This window comes from Vitis vinifera, chromosome 7, assembly GCF_030704535.1.
Source record: "Vitis vinifera cultivar Pinot Noir 40024 chromosome 7, ASM3070453v1".
NCBI lineage: Eukaryota > Viridiplantae > Streptophyta > Magnoliopsida > Vitales > Vitaceae > Vitis > Vitis vinifera.
The window spans coordinates 6228861-6254803 of NC_081811.1; the positions used below are offsets into that span (position 1 = coordinate 6228861).

The window sequence follows — 25943 nt, forward strand, 5'->3', positions numbered from 1 at the left end:
GAATTTGCTGAGAATGGGGGGCTTCATATTATCTCCGTAACTTACAGAAGTTATTTACACATCCAAAACTCACAAGTTGACAGATCTCTGGCAAATCCCAAAATGAGATCTTAGCAGAACTGGAACAATTATCACCGAATCCAAAATGGGGTAAATATTGGGTGAAATTTTGTTACAAAACACCAACCATGCAACGGCAGGGTGAGCAACCCAGCCCACAAAAAGAAACGAGAATCACGGAAGTAGGAAAACAGCAGACACTATTTACACAGCAGCACCATTATATACTTCTTCAAGACACCACTTGCCAGCCATTTACCTGTTCCTTCACCTCTTGTGATGAAACCTCACCTTCAACAAGAACTGCATCTTAACCTGTTCAAGATATGAACCTTGAAACTCAGTAACAAGCCACATGGACATGTATTGTTCTCACAAAGCATAATTAAAGAAACTGCAGTGATTAGACTTAGGATAAGTAGTAATAGAAAAAATTATCTTATCTATAAGCATTTTAGAGTTATTAGTGGTGCCAGAACATCTCCACCACATAAACCAAGAAATAAGTTTTGGTGCATCTACAACAAACAGTTAAAAATTTCCACATTTCTTCTGGATGTGCATGTGCATCATTCAACAAAACAAGAAAAGAAAAGCCACTATTTGGATGTGTTCATAATTCCTAATTTGTTTTTATTTCATCCAATACCAGCAAGATGATAAAGCAACTATGATTTTGTAGCAGTTGTAAGCTGATTACTTTAGGAACTTGTTAAAAAGCATGCTACATGCTTTGGTAACTAGCTAGTACTTATTGAAATCAGTAAATATACGTTACTATAAGTTACAATAAAATGAAACAAAACCAGCCATATTCTCCAGACAAATTATCTCACATTATTGCAATTTCAATTATACTAGTAAACATCTTCTTGTCAAACTATAGAAACAGAAGTATGGAAAAATGATCAATTATGTCACAAGCCAATAAATGAAAATGACAGTTAATAGAATGAAAATGTAAACTATCACTTACTTGAGCTGTGTTATAAACAATGTACTCATTATACATCAACTCAGTGGACTTGACATTTGACGGCACTGGCTTGCCACAAGGCACAACCACTTCATCCCTCCACTTTACATACTCTGAATCCTGAGGTTTCTTCTTGCCAAGTCCTTTTGTAGAGTGCTTTCCTTCAGGAGGCTTATCCATATACTAAATGAAGGTGGAACCAAAAAAGAGTCAATGAGGGAGGATTGAGGATCAACAAAAGAATGGCATGGTTGACACCATCAAATGCATGTGAGAGTTCATACGCATACTAAATTTACAAATACTATTCATGCCCATTTCAATGTGTGCACACGATTTGAAGGCAACATCAATATGTACATACACAAATCCATGCAGGAGTGCTAAACACAAACTGATGCACATGCAAGGGCATGAGTATGCACATGTGACTTCATGAGTATGCACATGCGAGTCCATGAATACAATGCTTATCGATAGACTCACCATGGCCTTCCTCAGTTCATAAACCTCTCCCAAGGCGACTTCACTCAGAAGCATCAAACCAACTGGATTTTTCCTATCAGTATAGCAATACTGAGCACTCTTACTGACCAGGTCAGCAAAGTAAACCCCCTTGCCAAACTACAATAAATAAGATTGCAATGATTAATGAGTATGTTTGTGTGTTTTAAAATGAAAATGAACTACAGTAAAGAAGATTGAATGACTTATGATCTGTGTACAAAATGAAAGAGGGAGAGAGAGAAAGACCATATAGCCAGTTGCTGGAGCTTCAGGAGGAGCTATTCTCAGTCCTTGACTAAGTATACCCACAAAGTTTGTCAACCGGGAACCTGTTGAGGACAAAATCTTCAGCTTCATTTTAGTTTCATTTTAATTTCAGTTCCTTTTTTCTTTTATTTTATTTTTGAAAAGAAATAGAACTCAGAAAAAGGTGGCAAACAATTTATTTAATTTCAGTTCAGCATTTACTTCTGTTCTCATGTCGTTGAAGCCACAGAAAATTCAAAAACTTTACTGAAAATAAAACTTGGAGCAAATAGAGCCACTTCTATTACACAGTAACACAATAGAGGACATTTCAGAGTAAATTAATCACTTACCATGCCAGAGGAGCATCCTGTTTTGAAGCTTTTCTCGATAAGAAGCAAACTTATCAAATTCTCCTTCCCTTTCAAGCGAAAAAACCTCTTCTAGTTCAAGAGTCCAATCCTGAAGATATCACAAAACTCAGAAAATACATCTGTTTTTATTTTTAAAAATAAAAACAAAAAATGGAAACAATATTCATTGCAAGCACAGAGTATGTTCAGTATTTTAGGTATAAAAAAATAGACCCACCATATGTGTAGGGGCATGGGTAGTAAGAAGATACTTCTCAATCAGTCGATACTCTTCACTATCATGGGGAAGTGGAGCAATATCACAACAGAGTTTCTTGTATTTGTCATCAAGGGAGTCATCACTGTCAACATCAAAACCCACTAATCTAGAAGCTATCTCAATGTCCTGCAGAGCTTCCAACATTTTCACCTATCATGGAAGCATAAATAGAAAACAATGTCATGTTACAAACACAGGAGGGAGGCAAAATTTTGCTCTATTGATCAATTACAAACTTAATGCTTGTCAAATATTTATCAGCAAACCAATGTCTTCAGTACTTTTTAACCCTGATTTCCTATCACCTGGGAAGCACTAAACTAATCCTGTATTTTTGGATCCTTGCTTTTTAATTGACAACTTACAGGCTCACACTAATTACAAATGAGCATCTTGAAATGTGAACATTAGAGAACTAATAAATTATTACAACTGGTACCAGCTAATCAGATCAAAAGGAAAAGAAGATAGAGATTATCCTAAAACAACAATACTAACAAAGAACATAAAGACAAAACAATTAACAAGAAAGAGGTACACACAACATAGCTTGATTACTTGTCACAAGTGATGTACCAAAGAGAAACAAACTTGGGAATGTGCAAAAACATGGAAGATGTATTTAAATGTAGCATCCAGTACCTTAGACTTGAAATCATCTTCATCCCTGATTACATGTGGATGAATAGAAGGAATCACAGTGAAAAACCGATTGCTGGCATCAACAATCAGGCTTTCTTTGAAAGAGGGATCATGAGCATTACTATTTAATAGATTTTGAATCTCTGTTAATGCCTCAAAACCTGAAAAAGATGAAAAAGGAAAGGATGGGAAAGGGAAAAAAAACAGAGCAGTGAGAGTGTAACATAAGCCACTAAAAAAAATTTATTCCACATTCTGCATTATAAATTTTGAGAAGAAACTGGTGAAACAGGTTAAGATGGGGTGGGCTTGGGCTGCTCCTAGCCAGGCCCTAGCAGGCCTGAGCCCAATTTATCAGTAAATAAAATTAGATTTACCAATAAAAGTAATTCAAACCTTAGCCAGACACCAACTTTTTGCAAGGATTCAAACCCTATCCCATACATACTATTGATGAATCTCTTTTGGCCTTTAATGAGTAGGCCAGGCTCATGCCAGCCCATGGTTCAAGCCCAGGCTTAAAAAAACAGCCAAAGCCCAGCCCTAGAGGCATCCAGATGGGCTTGGACCAGACTTAGGTGCAGGCTGGGTAGGCTTTGGCCCAATTTTTTTGGGCCAGATTAGGCTGCACTTTGGGCCTATGGGCCAAATTTACATCCCTAAAGGTGATGGATCCACAAAATAAAAGAAAATTTCAGAGAGACGTACCCTTCTGTATGTTACTTTTACTCAGCTTTCCAAGTGGCATTTCTGACATATTAATTTCAAATTCCATCATGGCAGATCTGCAAGACTTATTTCAGTATTTCAGATACAATTTTCTAGGAATAAATCCCAAAAGAGAAAAGACAAGATAATTTGCAATAACCTGTATGTTTCCACATTAAAGAGCATCTTCATCAATTCTACTACTTGAGGAGCTAGCTGGCTGTTCACATTGGATAGATTGTTCTTCTTTGAAACCTGCTTATTGACCCCGTAATCCTATAAAATCCAATATTTGGATATGATTAAAAGAAACGTTAATCCAAGAAAGGTGTTTCACATTTGATAAATGGAATTTGAGAAGAAAAATGAACAATACAATATCCAATGGGAAGAATCTTCCAGGTTGCTTCTGAAAATTTTGCTTTCGTTCCCACGCCTCCCATGGATTCCCAGTCTTCTCAAGAAATAAACGCTTAAATTCCTGAATTGCATCAGATTTTGGCATCTCGTCCAGTTTGTTTCCTCCAATTTTATCATTCCCAACTCGGCCCCATTTACGGAAGACATAACAATTTGACCCCCTATCCTCTTGAATGATCTGAAGGATATAGTAACTTCACATAGCAGACAGATAATGGTTAACAGAATTGGTGAAGGCAGAATAACAATTAACTAGGTCAGTTAATTCATATATAAAAAACACAATCAAGAATCAATTGAGATATAGAAATGGACTAAAAATTTAAAAGATAAAAAATTATTGGGTGTGCACAAATCTTATGTACATAAATGGCAAGAACCATAAGCTAATATTTATATAGTCAAGAACCATAATTTCCAATACCAAAACTGAGATATTATTTGCCATTGAATTTAGGCCTCAAGGTCGAAGTCCAAACCTTTTGGCGGATTTCTTCTCTTCTACCAATGTTCTCTATTTTCTGGATTAAATTTCTGTCTCCTGGTTATTCTTCTTCATAAGGACCCAAATATGAACTCTTCCTGTAATGAAATCCCACTCTTTCACCCCCCTCTTTAACCATCTTCTCTGTTTTGCTATAAAAAAGATATTATGTAAAAAAATTTAGAGATGTTCCACAAAACAATTAGAACAGACCATAGAACCCTAGACCAAGCTCAAATAAACCCTCACAACCATCTTGGCCTTCTCAAAACTTTCCCTTGATTGGTTAAATATAAACAATTTTTCTCAAGTCTCAACCTGAGAAACATCCTACATCAATTTTGCCACTATAATACTGAAAAATGGTTTTTCAAAAGATCTAGTTCCTACAGTTCAAGAAGCACTAACAAGGACAGGAATGGCAATAGGAGATATGAAAGGAGAGCCAAACTAAGGTTCTCTTCATTCAAAGTGCCCCCTAAAGAACATACTCGTGCGTTTGATCCTAAAAAAAGCAATATGGTTACATGCATATGCAAGTATGCATGCAACAATCTACAGTTGGCAGGAACAATCTACACTTCACAGGATCTCATCATAGACAATGATACTTCATATCCTAATTACCAAAATCCTTTTGCCCAAAAATGAGATCAGCATGCAGAAGAATTTGCTTCCCAAACTAACCAAAGATATTCAAGTATTTGTGAAGGGTTATTGCTAATGAATGCCTGCTCTTATCAGACAAAAGATATTCGCTAATGAATGCTTGCTCTTATCAGACAAAAGATATTCCTACTGTGTTTCAGTAACACTTGAGATATGTAGGTATTTGTAACACCACTTATCATTTCAATTTCTCATATATTTTCTCAACCCCCTGAATACATTCTGGCACAGTATTTCAAGATAAATCACCAGAGGTTTCCAAATGAAATTATCAAAAAGCTGTTTTAGCATAAGGTCCATAACATATTTCCACTACCTTTTTCAACCTCACTTTCCACTTCCTAATGCCATCACTCCTACTTTATAAACTAGGGAGAGTCCTGCACCCTTATTTGAACACCTTAAAGCCTATATGATAGGAGGTCCAAAACTGTGTATCAGAGACTTGATGCTCATATTGCTCAAACCTATGGTTGTTATAAACTGGATGTACGAGTGAGGGTGAATATACCACAAAAGGACTATGAGAGGCTCTATTGGATTCACTATGAATTCTATTAATACATACTTCATCAAAGCTAGATCCTTATGGAGACATGCACATTCTATATAGAAGATGCATTTCCAGTTCATATCTACTTTCTATTGCAGGAACATATTTTACACCTGTGCTGGCATTTAATGAAGCAAAGAAATCTTTAAGCATTCAATATGCTTACATCTGCAAGATAAGATCACTAAGACCCAGAGTTACCTTGTCCAAATCAATAGCAGACGTGGTTGAAAGAAGTATTTAGGAACTCTGCTAATAAACCTAAGGAAATATGACAAATAAGAACTTGTAGGTTATGACACTTAAAGACCATGTCCCATTATGGCATTTCCTCTCCATGCACATGGCTAGTGGTTTTTCCAAGTTTTGTGCACCTAGAATTTTTCTTTGATGAATAAAACACTAGTCAGTACATAAATGCAGTGTTATTTCACAGGGTTTTTGTTTTTTTGGTTACATGGAATCTAACCTATAACCTCCCCACCGCAAACCCCTGCCTCTTGAGTGTCAAGCCTTCACTTGAACCTCATGGGAAGGCTCCTTCAGCACCACTTATCCCCATTAAATCTTATAGAAAAAAAATTGGCTCCTAACAATTTATTTAGAGGAAACCTGTAGGCCAAGAACCAAAAAAGGATGTATCAAGTCCACAGATTAGCATAGAATAACACTGAAAGATGCACGGTGGTTTAAATCCAGGAAAGGCTACCAAAAATATGTTGAAATGCTGGAAAGAAAAATGGAATAAACTAAATCCACCTGTTAACACCAGTTGACAGATCAGACATATTCAAAGTTGTATTATAGATGCTTTTCCCATCCTCAAGGATATGACCTGAATCTTGCAGGCCAGAAGCTTCGTGCACAGCACTTCTCCCTTTAACTTTAACTGTGACCATGCTAGAGGTCTCCCCACTGGCTTCAATTTTGTATTTATCAAATGGAAGCTTCTTCTGGCTTTTGAAACAGTCAACCAAATAATCCTCCCTTAGAACAGGCAATTTCATTTTCCTGGTAGGATAAAAAATTCGATATCAAATGAAAATGCCTTGAGACGAGCAGATAAATAACCAAGACCATATATTTAGTGGATGCTTTACCTTGCCCTCCTCATCTTTGCATCTTCAGCATCCAGCATTCCACCCACCACAAAGCAGTTAGTATCTGCAATGTAATTTGAAAAGTAAGAATCAGTTACACAATGCTTCTCAATTTGAAGTAATAGTGGTATTCAAGAATACACAAGCATTTACAGTCAAAACTCAGCACACATCAAACATGCCTTCTTTTATCTTGGCATGAAAAGATCCACCCACTCCCTCAATTTTGCTCTTCCATTCTCCCTGCAGAATGGCGCAATATATCAAAATTAAACATTAAAACAAAAAGGGAAAAAGAAAAGAAAACATTCAGCTAAGAGGCAGCAACAACTGTTGCCAAAAAATTTCACTGAAGTGAAGGGTATAGAAATTTAAAATTGTAAAGAAAAACATACCACGCATTGCTTGGAATATCCAGCAATAGCAACTCTCAAATCTGACAAATTTTCACTCTTTGATGACTGAGATGGGCTAGCAGCTTGTTTTCCACAAGACACATTGGATGATTGTGGAGGCATTACTCGAACTGGTTTCTTTCCCTTTTGTGATTTAAACCACTGAAAACAAACACATAAAGCTAGTCATAATTTGCATATATTGATGTTTTACATGAGCTTAGGCTGAATACCTTGCGAAGATACTGATTACTTGTTTCTTCAGGGATTTTCCACTTTCCTTTAATACGCTCAGGCTCAACAGTGGAGTAAGAACACTTGCTCCATGCAGATAGGTAGCCTTGGCAGCGGTACATGCCTCCGGAATAACGAAGACTACTGGAACAAAGCGGGCAGTGGCCAAGTGCTCCAAACAGCATGCCATCAGCGCTTAACAGGAAATACGGCAACAGAATGTCAGGTTCCAAAACTTCAACTTTTATAATGTAAAAAGCAGCACTTCTGCACTCATTTATCTCCAAACTTATCTGTCAAGGGAACTAATGAAGCACTGCCCATCATCAGGAAAGCAAGAAAAAAATATTTTTCTTTTAGAAATTATTCATGATATTTTGCTCTAAAACAACAAATCATTAAGAACAAAATATCCATGACAATAAAAATAGCACTTCTGCATGTCACATGCTAAGGTTCATGCATCACAGAATTTACCAGCGGTCTCGCAAATCAAGTTCTGATCCTGTTGAATCTTGACCATTAGCTTCAAGCATCTCTCGCAACTCTGCTGTTGTCACATGCTTTTTAAGATCATCCTTTAAAGCCCAAATTTCTTTAGATTGAGCCTCAAGCTTCCTTTCTAGATCAGATGTCTTTTGGTTTTCCGCCTCCATGTTGTTAGCATTCTTTTGTGATGCTGCCTTTCTCACTGAAACATCTCCTTCAGTTTTCACAATTTTTGACTTCTGATCACCAGTACCATCTTTTTTACGTTTACCACCCTTGGATGTTGATTGTTCATCATCCTTTATGCCCTTAACTTTTGTGCCTGAAATAATAAATATTTTACCAGAAAGTAACAAATGAAGCATGTTGTCACAAAAAAAAAAAAAGAATGAAAAGAAGGGACCATATAAAATAACAAACAAACTGTATACCAATTTCTGCAGCAGAAGGAGACTTTTTGATAAGGGCACAAACAGTTTCCTGATCAGAACTTGAAAGGCCATCCCATCCAGACAGCTTCTCAATTAGGGTAGATGGCGACATTTCCAAGAAACAGTTGGCATGGTGCCATGCCAAACCCTTAGCACCTTGACCGTCAGGTTTGGAGGATATACGAACCTAGCAATGAAATGACACTGCTATCAAGGCAAATAATCAAACAGCATCTTACTAGTCATGATGCATCATCTTAATTACCCAAATGAAATAGATCTTCATTTGGATAACTAAAGAGATAGGTACAATGTTATCATCAACCACACTGCATGGATGACAAAATCAAGCACAACCTGACAAAATCTTCCAATTACTTTTTTTCAAACAAAGAAAAACCACGATCTGAAAATGAAGCATAAAAGGTGCCTCTTATCTTTAAAATTTCTTACTATGCCTAGCACAAATTATACAATTAGTGCTTGACTTCCATAAGCTCCTAAAATCCAATCTCAATAATCTACATTCTTAACTGCAGGTTCTTCTCTTAGAATCCCACACTTATTAAAACATATGCTTGTAAGAAAAAAGAAAGATTAAAAAATGAATAATCTTCTTCTCTTAGAATCTTACAGTTATCAAAACATATGCTTGTAAGGAAAAAGCAAATATTTAAACTGAATTATCAAAAGGTATTCAAATATTCTTTTTTTCCTTTTTTCTTTTGTCAGCGTAACAAGATATAGTTGCTTCGCAAAGCCTCAGTGAATCTCCAAAAATAAATTTCAAAGGAATGGACACCTTAATTAAGGTACCTTGCAAGCTGTCAGATGGATTAATCAGAAGGCCTTTCAGTTGCTAGGAATTGGTTAAAATATGTTGTTGCAATGATGCAATGGCAGAAAGAATCAACAGAAGAATATGCTTTAAAAGCAGGTTATCAAAATCAGAAACAGCAACCAGTAGAACAAATAAATACACTCACTGTGCTCAAATTCCCAGAGACCAATTCATTAATCCCCCAATAATATCTGCACCATCTTTTGCTGTCAAAACATTGACCTACTCAACCTCAACCCCTTTTTGGGGACATGAGGCAAAAGAGTTAAGACATATGATCCAAAAATGTCTTATCTGCCCAAACATCTACTTGATTTCTATATGGTAATGCATATAACAAACCAAATGCAAATGTCCCCCACCATCAACTTTAACAACATGTCTTACATGATAGTTTATTTTTATTACACCGTGCAATTCAAAGTATTCAGAGTATGAACCTTCCCAACAGCTATTTCATGAAAGCAAAAACACAAGTAAAGAAACATAATAGCCCACCTCTCCTTTCATAATCTTCTGACTGCAACGCTTGCAAGTAGCACGAGAAGTTTGTGAAACCTCAATACCACATTCAGCAACAGCAGAAGCAACATCTTTAGCAGTATTCTTTGATGGTCCACCACTCTCTACATATTTTCTGATCATCTGCCGATCATCCCATCTTAGTAGCTCTATGCCTTCAACATCATCAAGGCTAAAAGCAGAATATGGGCATAGAACTCAATCACTATGTGAGCAAAAAAATTATAGTATCTTTCTTATCCAATGAACAATGAGAACACATACGATTTTATTTGGTTAGCCTTCTTCAATATGCAACCAGCATGGTTCCACATCTGATTCAAAAAAAACCAAATACAAACCAAGTTTCATCAATGAAAACAATAATATTATAAGCCCTTAGGCAACACAAAAGATAAATATACAGTCACTAATCACATCAAGAGGACACCTAAACAATTAAGAAGTCTTTCTACCACTAAAAGTATATAACTGCAACATGGTATCTGCCATTCATTCAGGATCTGCACAATGACCCTAAATTCTATACATCCTGTAGTATTGGTATACAGTACCATCCTATATAAAAGGTCAAAGCAGGGATGGTACATTCTTTGTTATTATTATTATTATTATTATTATTTTGCTTGTTTAAACAACATAAGAGTATTATTAATGCCTGATCAAAACACATACCCACTTCACAAAATGAGTCTCAAGTCACCATATCAAACTATCATTACACCATAGTTGCTTCTTTATTTTATTATATGGAAAAAAAAAATATCTTGAATAAAAAATTAAACTGCTGAAACAATAAGATAAGAAGTAGAATAACCAAGGATCTACATTTATCAAAGAAAAAAGGATGGCTGGCTCCAACCTAGCATTGAACACATAGATGCTTTATCATAGTAATTCCTTACTATATATCAGGTCTTCCACTCGTTGACATTTGTATCACTATCATTAGCAGTTATGACAAATAAGATTAGTATAATACCAATCCTAGAGTTCAAAAAACTGAGAGAAAACTTGTGGGTCGTTTGGTAGCAGAAACAAAAATAATTTTCTGTGAAACCCGGCCTTTTCTGAGAGAAAAACAATGATTTTAAGGGGCCCCTTCATTGTTTTCAGAACATCTCTCGCAATGGGTCAATGTTTGGGAACGTCAAAATGTTACTTCACATTCTCATTGTTTTCGTTTACAGAAATGAGATTCCTTTACCAAAAAGGGCGTGCATTTTGGTAAGGCTTTTCCTGTAAACAGGTAAAAATCCATTTTACCGAGTAATTCCCATTTTCGGAAACAGAAAACCCTTGTCGTCCCCAAAACCCCATACCCGAGAACCATCAAACCACAATAACCCCATCATCCAAATCATTCAAAACCCAAGAGATAAAAACCAAACCCCGAATGCAAAAGGGAAAACGAGTAAGAAACTGGAGAAGAAGAAGCAAAAAAAAAAAAAAAAGAGGGGGGAAGGGAGGAGGGAATGAGGAGTTACAGGCATGAAGCCGTCGAATTGGCTGGCTTGAACCATCTTGCCGAGCCGGAACTTCTCTTTATCAATGGGGGTCTTGCAGGTTTTACAGGAGGACCTGGATGACTTGGCGTACTCTGCTTTCCATGGCTTTGGAGGGTTCGCCATTACTGTTTTCTTCTCTCTCTCTCTCTCACTCACTCTCTGCAACCAGAGCTATATGTCCCTTTTAAACTACTCTCTGCGGAATATTGAATCTCGATGCTTCACTTGAAAGCCTTGTTGAACCCCCCTGGACACGTGTGGCTTCGTGGATTAGGTGGTTTTCTTGCTGCGTGTCTCTCACCGTCCCTCGTACACCTTTTTATTCCTTTTGGGCCGTGGGAGACTAAAAATAAGCCCATTTGAATATTAGATTTAAAAGGATGAGATAATATTTATATTAAAAAATAAATAAATAATTTATATAATCATTGACATTTTTATTTATGTATTTTTTTATTTAAAAGGCATTAGATATGAGATAGAAATTAAAAATTTATTAAAAGATGGCGGACATTCTTGCAATTTACCTTTTTAATATCCTTTTTAATTAATAATCATTTCTTTATTCAACTGGGCTGGGCCATGGGTGTTAAAAATGTGGCAATTGACATTATGATGTCCAAGGCCCGGCCCAGCTCATCGACCCACTTATGTGGATGAAAAAACTATCTCCACGCAGTTCAAATGTTCAACGCTCGTTTTCAAGTTTTTGAATATACGATATTTTTTTTCACTCTATCCAAGCGTTTTCTTTAAGGATATGTTTGGTCCAATGTAAAGGAAAAAAATATAAAAGAAAAGTAAAAATAAAAAATAAATAAATAAAAATAAATTGAAAATCGATAAATTATTTATATTTATTACTTCAAACTCATTTTATTTATTTTAACTCATCGATATAAAAATTAAATAATTTAAACATACATAAAATTTTAATTAATTTTAATTATATTTGATTTTCTTTAATATTTTTCATAAAACAACCAAACATAAAAAAAATCAATTTCCTTTATATTTTTTTTCTTTTCTTAATATTTTCCGGAACCAAACACAACCTAGAGTTCTATTTGGAATATTTTTAAAACATTTATTAAAAAATAATTGTTTACCATCACGCTTAAAAAATAATTTTCTTTCAAAAGTTTGTTATATTTTCTATTCACTCTAGCTAGACATTTTCTTTTCCATAATCCTATTTATTTTTCTTTCTTCTATATATTTTTTTTCATAATTTAGATCTATTCTTTTGAATATCAAAATTTTCGGACCATAAACAAATCAACGTATATTCATAAATTTTTAATGGTTTGACCTAAAAAATTAAATAAACTAACCCTAATCTAAATTGAAATTTTTTAAATAAAATTTTAAAGGATTTAACACTAATTAAGGAATTTAAAATAATAATTTAAGACTTAAAATTTTTACCGATAAAAAATTTAGGTGTTGTTTGTTTTTTTTTTTTTTTTACTTTTTTTTAAAGAGAACTTTAATTTTTAATAGTGGTAAATAATAGGTTGTGTGTTTTTGTAATATCTTATTTTTATTTTAGGTTTTTATATTTAAAAAAAAGTTTATAATAATAATAATAATATTATTATTATAAAAGAAAGGTTTTTAATAAAATTTGGAAAACTCCTTTTAATAAACTTGTAAAAAAAATCTTTTAAAAAGGCAAAATTCTATTTTTCAAGCAAAATTGTAAAATGTTAAAGTAAAATTATTTTTCAGATAAAGATTTTAATTTATATGCAGAATTCTTTTTTTTTTTTTTAAGTTAAAAAATATTTTTTTTTTAATAAAAGCTAAGCTTAAATTCCCTCTTTCAAATAAAATTGTCAAAAATCATATTTTTAAATAAATTTGTAAAATACCTTTTTTTAGATAAATAAATTTGCAAATGAATTTTAAATTTTTTTTTTTATAAAATTGGATAGGGATCTTTTTAGTTTTTATCCATAAAATTTGAGGAAAATCATTTTGTTATGAAAGTTAAATAAAATTCTTTTATTTTACACAAAATTGTAAAAATGCAAAATTATTTTTTAAAGCAAAATTTTAAAGTTCTTTTTTTAAAAAAATAAATATAAAATTGGGATACTTTTTGTGTATGAAATTATGAAAAGTTGAATAAAAATCATTGAAACTTTTTTAAATAAATTTCTATTTAAAAACTCCTTTTAATAAAAATAAATGTAAAAAAAATCATTTTTTTGCAAATAAATTTGAATGTCAAATAAATTAAAACTTTCTTTGTAAATAAATAAATGAAAATAATTGATTTGAAATATGTAAATAAATTTAATTTTGAAATTTCTTAAAAATATATTGTAATCTTTAAAACAATCAAATCTTTCTTTTAATCAGCTTAATAAATTAATTTATGAAATTCTCATATCAAATAATTTATAATCTTATAATATAATATAATTTTGGCTATATCTTTTTATACATTGATTTGTATCATTTTTTTTTCGGTATAATTGATTAACGGTTATCGTTCAATTTATTTTTTAAGGTTTAGAGTAGTGTTACCCGTAATACCTTCTCAACAAATAACCCAACCTTGAATTTAGACTCGTTTTTCGCTTTAAAAAAAATCACTTTATGGTTTTATTTAATAAATCACGATTGAGTAGGAACACATATGAAAAATACGACTTTTCTTTTTCTTAAGCTATGTTACTATTAAAAAAGGGAAGATGGTGCCAAAACGAAACTTGATCAAGCAATCAAATTTATACTCCAAAATTCAGCCCAAAGGACCAGTAAAGTTGTTTAATTTTAAGGAAACATCTCTTAATGGTATGACAAAGAACAACAAAGGGGAAATGAACTCCCTCAGAGTATATAAATAACAAACGTTAACTAACCTCGTAAGTTTCTGTAGGCATAGGAAGCTGTCCTTCAGTTCATGATTGAACATGTTAAAATGTCCTACCCCTCGGTGCAAAGCCAAAACGACGCCATTAGCTTTATCTCATGAAGATCATTCCTTCAGTGACTAGCAGATGGTTAGCCAGATTGATGCGAGGTGGAAAACCTGTAAGAGTTTATTGTACCTGCGGCGTCTGCATGAAGAGGTACTGCATGGAATGCATTTGATGAGAGTCATTTCTCCTGAAAATCAAATCAAAGTTTCTTATGATGATTGGTTTTAAGTCAGTTTCTGATTTGCATACCTCAAAGGATTTGCCAGATCTTTCAAATTCCAGCATGGTGAGAGCAACTTCACAGCTCTGTGAGACGATAGGCTCAGGATCCTTGGCGAACTCCTCAAGAAGTGCCACGCTATGTTCATCTGTGCAACCAAGATTTTAACTTAATTCCAAGGCTATAACACTTCTTAAAAAAAAAAATTTTAAACGACACAGGTCCAGTATTAGGAGCACTCGTATTTGTTTTTTTCGTTTTACTTAGTAAATTTAATAATCAAAGAACAAGCAATCGAATAGTTGCTAGAGACAATTCCAAAGAACTCCAAACCGTCCTCTTCCTTTGAACATAATTCGATTCAACAAAAATCAATTATCTCAATAAGGGACAGTCATTTCTTTTATATTCTTAGGAGCTCATTTTCAGAAAATAGTCTAATCGCCTATGAATCCCATCTGATCCCATCTTTTACTAATATTGTGCATTCATCAAGCTATCATAACAGTCATAATTGATGGACATTTATCAAATGGTATTGATCCATAGTTCTCCAAAATTGTTCTGTTTAAACACACATATTCTAGCATCGCATTCTACTGTTGACCAAAATTCATTCCTCCCTCTTAGTTAATCATGGTAAGAGAATTAGGAGAATGCATTAAAAAAAATGTTGCGGCTTTACCTGCAATAGAGCCAAGAGCCTCAGCTGCTTCATGTCTAACCATTGGGTGTTCATTCACATTCCTCAGTATATTGGAAAGTGCAGCCGAAGCAGCTTTATCTTGCAATTGGCCCAAAACATAAGCAACCTATAAACAAACACCGATATGCAAAGGTGAAAAGTGGCAGGTGGTGCAAGCAAAAACATGTCAGAACTATACATGCTGAAACCTAAAACCTTTTAAGGCTATGCTTGGTTCTCAGAAAATTTGAGAGAAAATGTAGGGAATGAAAATAGAGAGAAAAAATAGATGAAAAGAAAAATAAAAAATAGAAACCCTATTGAACTGAAAAGTACTGTTTCATATTACCTCAACACCCATAACACAAAAATAAATGAGCTAGATATAATATAAAATTATAATTCTAGACACACACTAAACCAACAACAGCATCAGTTCCATCGATCCTAAGCAAACTTGCAGCAAGGGATCTTTAGTCTCAAACTGCAGTTCTAATTAAGATAAAAGTAAACCCATTGTTGAATGATCAGTCATAACCCAGAAAATGAAAATCATAGCTTAGAAAATGAAAGTCCAATCCAAACTTTGATACCCTCACATTACTCAAATGAGCTACCATTTGTCTATGAATATGTTAGTTGCACAGTAGTAATTAACTTTAAGTATGAGACAATTGTTAAAAACACACATCTAATGATTGTAGAAACCATAGCAGAAAAATGACGTATGTGGTAGAAAATGTGTTTTTCCTACATGCTGTATATTGTTTATTCTTTTTTTTTTTTTTAATCAGAAACAACCAATTCATTGTATTTACTGTTCATATGAATAGTAACAGCTATTAAAACAAGGTTTATATGCATTATAAGAAGTCACAAGTTGAACCTAAGGGTGTATCTCTCCAACATTGAAATGCCAGTTTCCTGACTAGAGAATGAAAATATCAAATGATAGCGTTGCCAAACATCCACTAAAAGAACCATATTCATAGAAGCTACATACACAGCAGTGAAAATTTAACAGACCTCATGACGCAGAAGAGCACTGTTTGCACACAAAGAATCAACAATCGCAGATACAGCTTCATCTCCACCTTGGTTCCGAAGTGCAAAAAGAGCTGCATACCGCTCATACATGCCTTTTTCTTCATCCAAAAGCACTTCCCTTTAAATTGGTGAAAATCAGTTAAAAATCCAAAACAAACACAGGTGGTAAAAGCTTGTATTTGTTACTTATTTACAGACAAACCTAAGTTGGTCTACAGAAGAACAAGAAGAAGCAGGTGCAGCTGGGTCAACTGATAAAAAAGGTGATGCTTCTACCATGGACATTCCATCATTGCCAACAACATTCTTCACTTCCTCAATTCGCCTGAGAGCCAATTCACAAGTTTCTCGGACCTCCTGAGCTGGATCTACAACCAAGCTATTCTTTAGAAGGGGAACATTACTCTCTAAACCAATAGCACCAAGCGCTTCTGCTGCCTGGACATTCATAACAAACATCGACAATTGACAAAAACAGCAGGCAGAATCCTGGAAGAAATTTTTTTTTTAGATCTGCATTACCTCATGGCGAACGATGGGATGCAAAGAAAAATCATTAAGAACCGCCTCTAAAGCAGGAACAGCATCAACATCTTGCATTTGACCCAAGGCAAATGCAGCTTCATGTGCCAACAAGTTTGAAGAATCTCTTGTTGCTGCAACAAAAGGGAAAACATGTACAACTACCGCATAACTAACAAGAAAAGTAACCATTGATGGAACCCTTTGAGAAAAGCTTAATACACTTCATCTATAAAGGCATAAATAATGTATACAATATAAGTGTTTCTCTTTCTTCCATCTCTCAACAGCACTTAATGCATAAAAAGTATCATCTTGATATGAATTCCTAAAAGGAATCATCTTCAGACGATTTATACTAGCACCAGCATGTGATAACCATACAAGATCCAAGTTATAGTTCTCCACCACAAAAACCTTTTAAGTTGTTCACCACTGAAAACAAAATGAAGTTTGTGCAGAGATCTAATTTTGTGATAGAATTTACTCAAGCATTTTCAGTAGCCACATCACAGGATGAAAAAACGAAACAATTGCAATGAAAAGTAAAATTGAGGCCTCGGTAGCAACACAATATGGGAAGAACCTGCCAACCAGCCTCTGTACATTTATAGATTCTCCCTAATTATGATGGTGGGATCATGAAAAAGTGCTATTCGAATTATAATGGGGTCAAATAGCTGATATCAGAACAAAGCCTTTGAATGTTCTAGGTTTGAGTAGGTCTATGTATTCTCAGTTAAGTTTCTTCTAGGACATCCTTCATGCATATTATTATGTCCTAGAGGTCTTCACAGTTTTGAAGTGTCTTTGTGTTGCTTTTCTCCTTGTCTTGGTTCTCAATTCTTTGTTTAGTTCATTGGTATCTTCTTATATTTGTCCGCTCTCTGTTTTAATCATGGTTTAAGTGTCTATGAATGTGATTTCTTATCCTTCTTGCAAATGGTTATTTTGTTTTATAATGATCTTAAAATGCTTTAAGACATAAAAATGTCCTTGTATTGATTTATGGGCTTACTTATGAGTTGCTTATGATTTTGATTTACTTGGATAAGCTGCAAGATGTTAATACCAAATCTTTTGAGTGACTAATAGCTTGAGGAGTGCCTCGTGTTTACGTGAAAGCTAATAAATGGTTCCTAAATTCCAAATGTAGGCCTATACCTCTTCAATGTGCCTTAAAGATTGAGTACAGGTGCTTGAATCCCCTAGAGTGTTTGTGTTTGCATCTCTTTATTGTTTCCCTCTCTTAAAGGTTAAAAAAAAAGTAAAAAGAATATTATGTGTTTCCCAAAATGGGTTGTGAAGCCTTAACAATGTTTCAAGTGTTGAAAAACCTCCATTGCAAAAGTTAGACATCCATGGTGTTGAAAATGGTCACCTTAGGCATCCATGTTGACGGATGATTGATCAACTATTTAATGTTTCAGACTTACATTGGATAAATCATGTTTCGATCACAACTTATAACATTTCATTTTTTCTGAATGGAACTATGCTGTTGAATTAAACTATTTAAACTCATTTCCAGATAAGGGGTTTACAATTGAGAGAATGTGGGTTGCCTCCTTGAGCTTCAAATCCTTTGCAAAATTCAAAATTGCTTGTTTATAAGGAAAGTTAGTGGGTTTTGAGCTGAATTTTTTTTTTCAACTGAGAAAGTTCCCTCAAAATGAGTAGATTCAGTGTTGTTTCCATCTCTACTCTCATATTCACCATTTTTTCGGGTAAAACTCAAATATCTTCTTGTGTCAAAAATCAAGAAGAGGCTAGGATCATGTTTGGAGGTGATTCCAACTGGGTTCCACATGAAGATGGTGGGAAGATGAATCTCCTAGGATACTAGACAAGCAGTTTGAATGAGGATTGGAGGTTTAGGGTTAGGTAAAACCTTGTATGATGATGAATCTTTAATAGATTTGCTTAAGAACATTCAGGATAAAACAGGGGATGATAACAATTGTGGGTCACTTTTAGAAAATTTTAGAAGGCACCTACTCACATCCTCTCTAGGTGCTTATCCAGACAATTCATTTACCTAAGGAATAACTGAAAAGGGAAGCATAATATTGCAACAATCATTTATATGATGATGAATCTTTAATAGATTTGCTTAAGAACATTCACAAGGCTCTGCATATTTTAGGCACATGACTCTATGGTTGAGTTGCAATCTAATATCATAATGCACAAACTGAAGGTATTATCAGGCTATCAACAAAATCGTTACAGTAACCCAGACCAATTATTAAGAAGAAGGCAGATGCAATTGATGGAACAAAATTGGATTTATTGGCATCCAAAACAACTTGCTTAAGCTGTCGAATTGTCTTGGGGGAAATGGGTTTAATGGGTTTAACTCAAACTTCAAATTCCAAATTAACTGGCGTGCAAAGCAAGCAAACACTGAATTCCCCAATTCCATGCAACCAAACACAGCCTTAGAGCTCCTAATAAAATCTATATTAAACAATTAAATTATAAAAATTAAAAATTAAAAACCCTAATTGAAAGCCATCTTCAACGCGAATTCATAAAAGATAACACCCACAAATTCAAACGCATAATTAAACACCCCAACCGTTGTATAATGGAAACGAACCGAGAATGAGCGCTTGACGAGGAGCAGGGCCACGGAGGTTGCGAAGAGAGAAGAGGGCTCTGAATCGCTCCGATATCGGCTGTGTGGGGTCGATCAAACGGTCACAGAGGAACTTCTCGGTTTCGGGGGAGACAGAGAATGAATTATCACAAGAAGCCATTCTAAATAATTTTGGGGTTCCGCCTCTGGGTCAAAGAATCGGAGAGAGTGAGTCTTGAAAAACTGCCTCACTCTCCCTTTCTCAAAACCTAGTCACAGTCCAATATAGTTGTTCAAGTTTTCCAAGAGCATCTTTATTATTATATTCTTCATTCCAGCTTTTGACCCCAAAGCCTCATGCTACCTTCTTCCTCTTGGTCTTTTTTTTTTTTTTTTTATAAATATTTTTTTAATATATATATTTATATATAAAGGTTAAATACACTTGACCGTTGAAAGTGTTTTTACACTTTGTTCTTTCGTAATCAAAACCAAACATTTAACTTATTAAATACTAACAATTTACCATGATAAAAACTATTGATAAAATTATAAAAATGATTGATTTTTTTTCCGTACTTTGACATAAACACTAATACAAAATTAGGTAAAATCAACTTTAAATCAAAAATCTTAAAGTGAAATTTCCTAATTGTCTTCGGGATATAATAACTATCAATTTTGATTTTTTATTTTAAAGAGATATTTATAATTTTCATATGTAACTGCCAAGTGTTATAACGTGTGAAACAAGTCAAAGGTTGAGGGGTTAAAATATATTTAACCTTAAAAATAATTCTCTCTTTTAAATCTTGCATGTAAATCATTAAAATATCTAAGGGTATTTATATAAAAAAAATGAGTTACTAATCAATTTAAAACACGGGAGAAGTTAGATTTATAAATTTGGTATCATTTCATCCTTTTAATCCATTAATTAATTCTTAGATTTATGTCACCATACTCAAGAAGTTTGATGCTTATTAAAATTTAATTTTACAATGAATTCACTCTAAAATTTAGTAATTCAAACAAATTTTAATTCTTACAAAGCATTCATATTAAATTTATATTTGTAACTTTATAAGCATCCACATGAATTTTCAAGAACTAAAATACAATTTCTATTAAAATTCCTCTAGACTATACTATTTTTGGTCATTATTAATTATTAAAATAATATAACTTTATTTATAGAAATCATTGCTCCATATTTTTTTTTTTTAACATTTTATCAATAACTCTGCCAATTTAATTAAATTTTTAATTATTTACCATGTATGATATTATTAGACAAAAAGAAAAACAATTTCTTTTAATAAAGAATATTTACATGGACATGTTAAAAAATAAAATAAAATAAAAATAAAAATAAAAACCCTTCTAAGATCTTATTAAAGTTTTATAAAGGTAAGTAATTCAATTTTATATGGTTGAAGTGCTTCAAGGATTGTGCATATACTATTTATTGATAGATTTATTTAGAAAGCTTATTTGCTAATTGTTATTGTAATTTTACTATATTTAATATAGCAATTAAAACACCATTTGCTAAAGGTTATAGATTGAGAACTTTAAATCATATTTTATTTTTAATAAGTATTTTATTTATTTTTTAAATAATAAGAATTAAATGTGGCTTTGAAAATAATGAAAAAGATTGTATAGAAAATTTTCCTAACTTAAAGAGTAGATATCTGTATTGAAATTTATGTTGACACACAAATTTGAGTAGTCTTGCAAAGATAATTAAAACAATAGAGAAAATATGCAAATAAAAATTTTGTATTAAAAAAATTGTGGGGTAGAGTCTCTATTTACAAATATATATATATATATATATATATATATATATATTATTCTTGATTTGATTATAATTCAAATGATGACATGAGAGTGTTTTCTTGGAGTTGAAGATTAATTGAGGGTTTAGAGTGGTTTGTTCTCGAATGACTTTGTTGAATAATAAAAAACATACGTGTAGTACTTTTGTAATTTCTTAGACTTGTATAATGTTTTATAAAACTTCTTTTTTCTTTTTATAAAACATCTTTTTTTTGTGGAGTAATTTTTGGGATCCTCTCAATTGAAGGAAGTTATCATCATTTATAGGTGAAGTTAGGGAATTAGATTAAGAATCCTTAAGATTTGAATGTTTAATTCAAATAATTTGGTTTTTTAATTTTAGTCACTTAACTCCTTTATTTAGAAATTTGACAACAAGAGAATATTTATTATTAATTATATTTTGACTTCAATTATTAACAAAAGAATATTTATTTTTAATTCTCTTTTAATAATTTTATTTTGCAAGACTTCATTTTTTTAATCTTTCAAATTTTGTCATATGTCGCCTTTGAATTATATGTCTCATGTTCGATGTGTAAAACTCATCACTTGTTATGCCCAAACCTTGTTGAGATAAGGAGCCACAAATTTGAAGACTAGTGGTAATTTAATCTACTAAATTTTTTTATATCTATAAATGTCCTCACTTAAAGACTCATCATGTACATGTGTTATCATATGAACGGGGTGGGTCTTGAAGTTGGTTTTCTAATCTTCAATCTTTTTCTTTGAATATTTTTTTTTTCAAAGAAATATTTTAATAGGAAATTTTCTTATTTCAAACTATGTTTCCTACTTTTCCCAACACTACTTTGTTTTTTTGTTCTTTGATTTTTTTTAAATCAATACCAAAATTCTTAAAAATTACCTTATAGACAAGTTATAACCCTAACGTAGAATGGTTTCATATTTTCGACATTTAAGTGTTAAAGTCCTCATTCATGGGAATTGAATTTGGCTTAGATGCATAATGATGTCTAACTTTTTAACATTTAGTTAAAACTGAAACCATATTTAACACCCATGTAGATAAGTCATAACCTTGATGCGAAGTGGTATTGTACTTTTGACGCTTAATATAGCTTAAGTGTTAAAATCTTCACTCGTGCGAATTGACTTTGTTTGAACGCACAATGGTTTCTTGTTTTTTTAATACTTAGTTAAAATTGAAACCATATTTAACACATATGTAGACACGTTATAATATTGTCACGAAACATTGTTGCATTTTCAACACTTAATGTGATTTAAGTGCTAAAATCTTCACTCATATGAATTGGTTTGACTTGAATGCATAGTGGTGTCCAACTTTTTAACACTTAATTAAAACTGAAATCATATTTAACGTTTTATGTAGGCCAAGCCATAACCTTGATGCAAAGTTATGTTGCATTTTCACTACTTAATGCGATTTAAGTACTGAAGTCTTTGTTAGTGTTAATTAGTTTGGCTTGGATACACAATGATGTCCAACTTTTTAACAATGAATTAAAATTGGAATCATATTTAACACTTATATAGACAAGTCATTGTAGGGAATTAAACCGAATTCCCAATCTGTGAGAAACAAAAAATAGAGAAAACACATGCCAAAGAAAAACAATCACACGCACAAGACAGTATTTATGTGGTTCGGCAAATTGCCTACGTCCACGGAGTTGCAGGGATATCACTATTATCAGGGAAAAATACAGAGTACAACCCTAGCGGCTACAATATTTTCTCTCTCTATATAACAAGGCAATCACGCCACACTAAAAAACCCTAATTACAAAAGGCGGTTCCACAATGGGCTAAATGAGCCCAAAGGGCCAAGCCGGAGTGCTTATGGACAAGCCTCAGTAAATCTCCCATTAAAAACCACATAATATTATTCGGGTCGGGTCGCCAAACCGGATCAAACAAAACTAAGCTCCACAGAGCCCAACAGTCATAACCTTGACATAGAGCAGTATTGTATTTTTAACACTTAATGAGATTTAAGTATTAAAGTTTTTACTCATGTGAATTGGTTTGACTTGGATGCACAATAATCTCACTTAATTAAAATTAAATCAATATTTAACATCCATGTAGACAAGTCCTAACTCAATGCTAAGAAGTGTTAGATTTTTAGCACTTAAGCCCTATTAAATGTAAAAAATACAACACCACTACATGTCAAGATTATGACTTGTATATATGGGTGTTAAATGTAGTTCTAATTTTAATTAAGTGTTAAAAATTAAACACTACTATGCATTCAAACAAAGTCAATTCATATGAGTAAAAACTTTAACACTTAAATCATATTGAGTACTAAAAATACAATATTGCTCTACATCAATGTTGTGACTTGTCCGCATGAGTGTTAAACATGGTTCCAATTTTAATTAAGTATTAAAAAATTGGATACCACCGTACATCCAAGTTAAACTAATTCACATAAGTAAATACTTTAACACTTAAATTACATTAAGTGTCGAAAATACAACGCTATTCTACATCAAAGTTATGACTAGTCTACATGAGTGTTAAATAAGGTTCCAATTTTAAAAAAGTTTTAAAAAGTTGGACATTACTATGCATTCAAACCAAGTTAATTCATATAAGTGAAGGCTTTAACACTTAAGGTGCATTAAGAGTCGAAAATATAACATTGCTTCACATCAATGTTATGACTTGTCTACATGGATGTTAAATATGGTTTCATTTTTAATTAAGTGTTAAAATTGGACACCATTGTGCATCCAAATCAAGCCAATTCGCATGAGTGAAAACTTTAACACTTAAGTTGTTTTAAGTGACGAAAATACATCACTTTGCATCAAGGTTATGAATAATTTACATGTGTTTTAAATATGATTTCAATTTTAGTTAAGTATTAAAAATTAGCTACCACTAAGCATTTCAGTTAAGTCAATTCGAATGAGTGAAGACTTTATTTCTTAGAATGCATTTGGGAGTGATTCTAGAAAGCGTTTTTAGCATTTCTAACACTTGAATGATAAAAATTTTCAATTATTAGAAATATTAAAAGCGCTTCCTAAAATCACTACCAAATAGACTCTTAAATGTTGAAAATACAATATCGCTTCTTATAAAGACTACAACTTGTCTACACAAAGGTCAAACTTTAAATATTCAATTTTTTATATATTTAAGTTTCTTAAATAAAAAAAAATTTGTTATGAATGTTTGAGGTAATATTTGAAGAATTTTTATATATATATATATATTAAAGAAGGCTACTTGAAAGCAAATTTATTTCTACAAACAATGGAGATTACATATGCATTTGAGTTTGATGATGGTGAGCTTACTTCTTCCACAAGAAAAAAAAAGATTAAAAAAGAGGTAAAAATATGTTTAAAAAAAGGAGACAAAAAATTTTAAAAAATAAAAATAAAAAGAGAGAATAAAAATAATAAAGTAGTTAGAAAGGAGAGAGAGAGAGAAAAAAAAAAAGAGAGAGAGCAAAGGAAAGTTGAGAGTGATTAAAAAAATGGAATAAGACTTACGAGTTGGAGATGTATGATTAAGCATGGAGATGCAATCCATCGAGGGTGAAAGAAATCCCACATAAAATTTAAGTTGAGTCTCTCTAATTAATGTTTTCTTTATATAGAAAAACATGGAAGACAAATTGGAATGAAAGATACTTATGAAAAAAAAGTAAAGTTTATTCAAATAAGAAACCTTCCCTATTAACACAAGTATTTATTTGATATCAAGAAGAATGAAAGTAAGAAAATAAAATAGTTGGAAATACATATTTTGAAATAGGAAATTTTCTTATTAAAATAATTCTTAAAAAAAAAATCAACAAAGAAATTGAAGACTCTAAAAACTTTGAAACTAACTTTAAGATTCACCTTGTATACACGACAAACATAATATGTCTTAAAGTGAAGACATTGGTAAACAAAAAAAAAAAATAGTAGATTAAATTACCATTAAATTAATTTTCAAAACTAGGATTCCTTGGCTCAACAAAATTTGGCTGGACAAGTGATGAGTCATATACATTGAATATATGACATGGAATCAAAAGTTAACATGTGATAAAATTTGAAATATTACAAAATTAAGTCTTACAAAATAAAATAAAATAAAATAATTAAAGTTAAAAGAGAATTAGAAATAAATATTTTATTATTAACAAATTTCCTAAATAATGCAAAACAAATCTTTCAATGGAAGAGAAAAGACAATTGGAAATAAATATTTTTTATTTAAAATTAAGGAACTAAATTTTTTGAATTAAGTAATAAAATAGTTCTCTAACTTTACAAATAAATAAATTTGACTTTCTTTTCTTGAATAAAGTGATAGAATAAATGTGGACCGACAATATATTAAACATTGTCCAGGATTAAGCTATCTTTTAATATGCAATTTCTGATTTAATCTTGAGTATGGGCCACCTAATGTGTAGAGCCCAATGCCATTACGGGCTTTAGATGATGGGCCTAAGGCCCGTGAGGCCCAATAACCAATGGGTATGGTCCCTAAGGCAGGAGGGTATAAAAGGGCTTTGACTTGTGTCTTTTATCACAATCACTTCTTTTGAAAAGAACTTAACCGCTCTCTCTCCCGCTCCCATTGCCTGAGAGAATCCAGAGGTGGTGCCCTCCATCAGTCTTAGAAGATTCATACCGTCTTCATCAAAACGTCAAAATGGATTCAGGTTAGATCTCTATCCAAAGA

The 25943-nt window shown here is 32.5% G+C and overlaps 2 protein-coding genes across 2 annotated transcripts; both read right to left on the reverse strand.

The window, feature by feature from the left end:
* Window positions 1-3: 3 nt before the first annotated feature.
* Window positions 4-11755, reverse strand: LOC100261796 (poly [ADP-ribose] polymerase 1). Its single transcript, XM_010654056.3, has 20 exons — window positions 11398-11755; window positions 10175-10224; window positions 9887-10082; window positions 8548-8734; window positions 8105-8438; window positions 7627-7822; window positions 7394-7555; window positions 7181-7241; window positions 6999-7062; window positions 6658-6909; window positions 4149-4386; window positions 3933-4048; window positions 3773-3849; window positions 3065-3225; window positions 2381-2572; window positions 2143-2251; window positions 1790-1872; window positions 1523-1660; window positions 1037-1219; window positions 4-375 (listed from the first exon to the last, which is right to left on the reverse strand). Exons 1-20 carry the CDS (start codon window positions 11539-11541, stop codon window positions 328-330), a joined length of 2991 nt encoding a protein of 996 aa, XP_010652358.1. The 5' UTR covers window positions 11542-11755; the 3' UTR covers window positions 4-327.
* Window positions 11756-14138: 2383 nt separating this feature from the next.
* On the reverse strand, window positions 14139-19783 carry LOC100256697 (deoxyhypusine hydroxylase). Its single transcript, XM_002263202.5, has 7 exons — window positions 19428-19783; window positions 16826-16959; window positions 16506-16741; window positions 16283-16421; window positions 15257-15383; window positions 14601-14719; window positions 14139-14504 (listed from the first exon to the last, which is right to left on the reverse strand). Exons 1-7 carry the CDS (start codon window positions 19585-19587, stop codon window positions 14472-14474), a joined length of 948 nt encoding a protein of 315 aa, XP_002263238.1. The 5' UTR covers window positions 19588-19783; the 3' UTR covers window positions 14139-14471.
* Between the last annotated feature and the right edge of the window lie 6160 nt (window positions 19784-25943).

Coding starts and splice junctions, on each gene's coding strand:
- LOC100261796 (XM_010654056.3), bottom strand. CDS start 11,541: ATGGCGAACCCTCCAAAGCCATGGAAAGCAGAGTACGCCAAGTCATCC. Junction 2,573..3,064: donor AAGATGATTTCAAGTCTAAG/GTACTGGATGCT, acceptor CTTCCATGATAG/GTGAAAATGTTGGAAGCTCT. Junction 2,252..2,380: donor CCCATGCCCCTACACATATG/GTGGGTCTATTT, acceptor TGATATCTTCAG/GATTGGACTCTTGAACTAGA.
- LOC100256697 (XM_002263202.5), bottom strand. CDS start 19,587: ATGGCTTCTTGTGATAATTCATTCTCTGTCTCCCCCGAAACCGAGAAG. Junction 15,384..16,282: donor GTGCTCTTCTGCGTCATGAG/GTCTGTTAAATT, acceptor GTTTGTTTATAG/GTTGCTTATGTTTTGGGCCA. Junction 14,720..15,256: donor GGCTCTTGGCTCTATTGCAG/GTAAAGCCGCAA, acceptor TTGGTTGCACAG/ATGAACATAGCGTGGCACTT.